Source organism: Rhinopithecus roxellana, chromosome 9 (assembly GCF_007565055.1).
Source record: "Rhinopithecus roxellana isolate Shanxi Qingling chromosome 9, ASM756505v1, whole genome shotgun sequence".
Taxonomy (NCBI): Eukaryota; Metazoa; Chordata; class Mammalia; order Primates; family Cercopithecidae; genus Rhinopithecus; species Rhinopithecus roxellana.
In genome coordinates, this window is record NC_044557.1 from 101,402,415 (window position 1) to 101,406,589 (window position 4,175).

At 39.6% G+C, this 4,175-nt stretch overlaps 1 protein-coding gene across 2 annotated transcripts in view; it reads left to right on the plus strand.

Moving 5' to 3' along the window:
- WASHC5 (WASH complex subunit 5) overlaps window positions 1-2,230 on the plus strand; it is a 64,330-nt gene extending 62,100 nt beyond the window's left edge. Inside the window, exon 28 of one of the 2 annotated variants that reach the window (XM_030937284.1) lies at window positions 1,820-2,230. In XM_030937284.1, the coding sequence (XP_030793144.1) occupies window positions 1,820-1,916 (97 nt within the window). In that variant the 3' untranslated portion in view covers window positions 1,917-2,230. The remainder of the gene's footprint in view (window positions 1-1,819) is intronic. The other variant, XM_010363917.1, reaches the window with a different exon arrangement.
- Window positions 2,231-4,175: the final 1,945 nt, after the last annotated feature.

Here is a 4,175-nt window from a genome sequence, read left to right on the forward strand (position 1 = left end):
ATGTATCAGCTCTCAGAACTTCCTAAGTATAAAACCACAAGAAGAAACTTAAGAAAAAGATTTAGAGATCTGATTTTTTATAAATGCTGAATGTAATTAAACAATTCTGTGTCAGTGTCTCTTAATTAAAAAACAAAAGAGGAAATACTAACAAAGGACTAGTTTCCTTGACTTATAGTGTGCTCTTCAAATCTTCAAGTTCAGTAAGAAAAAGATGTCCGCGCCAACAGAAACAAGCAGGGGGAGGGCAAAGGATATTAATAGGCAGTTTTCAAGAAACGAAATAGAAATGACAGACCTTTGCATTCAAGGGACAAAAATCCAAAGAAAAGGAAAATTACTATTTCCGCTTATCAGGTTGGTGAAAAGTGAAACGTTGGGCCCCCATTATTTGGAAGCATTTGGAGAAATGGGACTCCTCAGTGCTGTTAATTGGAATGTAAAATGACAGCCTTTGAGGAGGGCAATTTAGCTTTATCTATTTTTAAAAACATTTGTAATATACTTACCATGATCCCAGCAATTCCGCTGCTAGGAATTTTACCTGCTGGATATATGTGCAAAAGTTCACCAAGATATGTGCACAAGGATGTTCATAATATAAGATTTAGCAGAGGTAAAGAAGGACACAATACTATATGATCCTAATTTTGAGTGTGTATATGTGTGTGTGTAAGTAAACTGGAGGAATTCAGTACAAAAGTTACCAGTTTTTATTTTCTCTAAGAGATTAAGATTTTTAAATGTTTTTAAATTTTAAACTCTGGGCTACACGTGTGGAAGGTGCAGGTTTGTTACATAGGTATTATACATGTGCCATCTGTCACCCAGGCTGGAGTGCAGTGGCAAGATCTCGTCTCACTGCAACCTCCACCTCCCTGGTTCAAGCAATTCTTCTGCCTCAGCCTCCTGAGTAGCTGAGATTATAGGCATGTGCCACCATGCCCGGCTTTTTTTTAAATTTTCACTAGAGATGGGGTTTCTCTATGTTGGTCAGGCTGGTCTTGAACTCCTGACCTCGTGATCTGCCTACCTCAGCCTCCCAAAGTGCCAGGATTACAGGCATGAGCCACCACACCCAGCCTAGGTTTTAAGCCCCGCATATATTAGGTATTTATCCTAATGCTGTCCCTCCCCTTGCCCCCCACCCCCTGTAAAATTAATTTTTATAGTCTTCTGCATTTGCAAAATTTCCTCTCATTAGCAGGCGATACCTTTTTGATCAGAAAAAAAATTAAACACTGCTTCTAAAAAATACTCATCTCCAGCACTTGGAGATCACCTACCTCTACATTCTACCCAACTCAGCCCAATTCAGTCTTCTCAGGGCTTTGCCTAAGAACAGTTCAGGAATGTATGCCTCTGAGGGTCTTCCTGCTCTTCCCCTTCTGGCCTTGGGTTCTCATTCTCATTCCTGCCCTCCCCTACCTCTCCATTCCCGTCACTTGCCAGCCATCCTGTTTTTCCTTTGTTGGTCATCAGTTAATAAAGTGTGTTAGGTGACCTGAGTACTTGTCAGTACTTCCCAGAGGCATGAACATTCCTCGCAGATCCAGGTGCCTTTAAGAGCCAACGAGCTCACGTTTGGAGGCGGGAGAGCTCTACCGTATCCCCTCAAATGTTAGCAGTGCCAAGAAATGAGACTATCGTCCAGAGGGCACCAGAAACAGAAAGGGGCTGTTTCAAGGAGTTGTCCGCCCATGGGAGTCTCCTCTTCCATTATTGACCTTGCTCCAAGGATACCTTTTCTTTTTTGCATGAAAATTTTGAAGTTGTTCAACTATAACACCATGAATAACTTAATTCTTTAATTTTTCAGGTTGCTGAAGCACATGTGCCTAATTTCATTTTTGATGAGTTCAGAACAGTGCTGTAAATGTTTTTTCCTACTTCTTCAATGGAAGGATTGTCCTTAGATCTTCCCATCATCACTAAAATGAATTTGAAAATGAAAAGAAACTCAGTTGTTCATATAACTGCATTTTTTGCTCTCCATTATGGGAAACTTCAGACGTTCTGAGTAAGATATCTCATGGCATTAGTTAATATAACTGATAGTGTTTAAATCATGGTATTACATGCAATTTATATCATGTAAAAGCAGAACACATTTTTGTACTGCCTCTCATAAATGCCGAATGTAACTGTTATGTATAAATCCATTTAGTTTTATGTTCTAAAGAACTATTTGTGCAACTCCAGATTTTCAGTAAAATAGTATTACCAGTACCCAAAGTCGTCTCTCCTTATGATTCAAAAATTGTATATTGACCCTGTAAAAATCCCTGTTTGGAAGGTAAGAGATGACTCTGCTCGATATATTAGCTCACCCCCAACAAGCTAGCAGGCACATGGTGATAGCCAGACGAGTAGCAAATGGAGTGGCCACACAATGTGTGTCATGTACCATGGAGGTTTCCTGGTGTCTCACCATCCTCTTCCAATCCCAGATGCCCTGGGGGTCCACAGCATTCCTTCTGTAGGACTAACAAAGCTGCTCCTTCCAGTATCTTCCTCAGCAACCTGAGTCCTGCCCCAAGTCCCCATAACTATGTCATTATCCGCAGTCCTTTTTGGTAATAGCCTTGCCATAAGCTTAACTCCCTCGAAATCCTAAATCATTTCTGCATGAAAATTACCCTGAAAAGGAAGCTGCCTGTTAGTCTGTTCTCACACTGATATGAAGGAATATGGGTGGGGACACAGAGCCACACCATATCACTGCCATCCTACTGTGGCAACTTGAACATCAACAACTTGGATGAGAGCAAGAACGATGTTTCCACCCTGAATCTATGTTTATGTCCTCCTCTGGAAAGGAAGGAACAAACCAAACCAAACCAAACCAAACCCAGAAGCCAAAATCTGTTTGACAGTCATTTTGCTAGTGGTGGGGGAAGATGCATTGATTTGTAGTCAGGAGGCAAAGTTTGAGTCCTGGTTCTGCCACAATCTACACCTTGTCCCAAGCCAGCCCATTGGCATCATCTGTATAATTAGGACTAAAGGATTTCTCAGGTTCCTTCAGTTTTCTCATTTTACAATGTTATTTCTTTTGTCTGAAGGCCTCAAATTCTGATATTGAAGGGAAGACTTGATAGACTTAGATTATTTCACTATCATAGTAGAAAGGATTTTCAAGGAGTCTCAATGGAGAACAAGGGTAGCCTCGAATCCTGGCCATGAGGGCATCGAGGCCAGCGCAGAATTTTAAGTGAACTGTTGCTTGGTATGTAGGGAGCTTGGAAGTCTCACCGCCTGCAAAGATTGCGTGTGGGAACATCTATGTCTCAAAGATACCTTGTTCTTTTTCATTTGTAATCTTGTTAACAATAACCACATGAAGTGAGATCTTTAGTTCTCTGAAAAGAAAGCTAACTGCTAAAAAGGCCAGATCTGGGAAAGTGAGTTTTTAACCAGAAAATAGAAGTTTAGGGTCAGTTAGATGGGAATCCTGTGCCACGCAAATGGGTCCACCATATACTCTGCTAAAACAAGGCTTGCTAGTGATTTGGCCAGTATTTTTCTCAACTGAAAGAACTTAAAAATTGAAATTTTTATTGTAAAAGCTTTATAAGTTATTTTAGCCCTGTTAGAATCTCAAGTAGTAACTTAATTTGCCAGGTTATATTTTACTGCTCTTTCAGAAGTAACAATTTACGTTCATGATATTTGGAGATTTACTGAACTTTTATGATACCCTTTGAACGTCCATAGGCTCTTCAAATTTACTGTAGATAAACCCAGTCAATTCTAATGGATTTTAAGGTATTATACTGGGTGTTACAAGTGCTTATTTGTTCACTCACTGTTTCTTGATGTCATTCTGGCCTGGTTTATAAATGTTATACAGTGGAACTTATAAAGCCCTTGATTGTCCTTCCTGTCAGAATCTGCTATTTTTAGAGAACTCAGCAAAGAACCTTTCAGTTCAAATCTGAGTCACAGCCCCAAAATAATATAAATAAGGAATTTTTTTTAAAGAAAATAACCTTATGAAATTGCTTCACTAGAGAGATGAGGAAATCAAGGTGAAGACATTAAGGCAACTTCCCCAGTTGTTTAATAGAACAGGTTTCCCTCTGCACTTTTCATCCCACTTTGTTTTTTTTTCTTTTTTCATTATCATGAAGCTATGTAAATGAGCCCACAACAAGAAACAAAAAGACACGAAA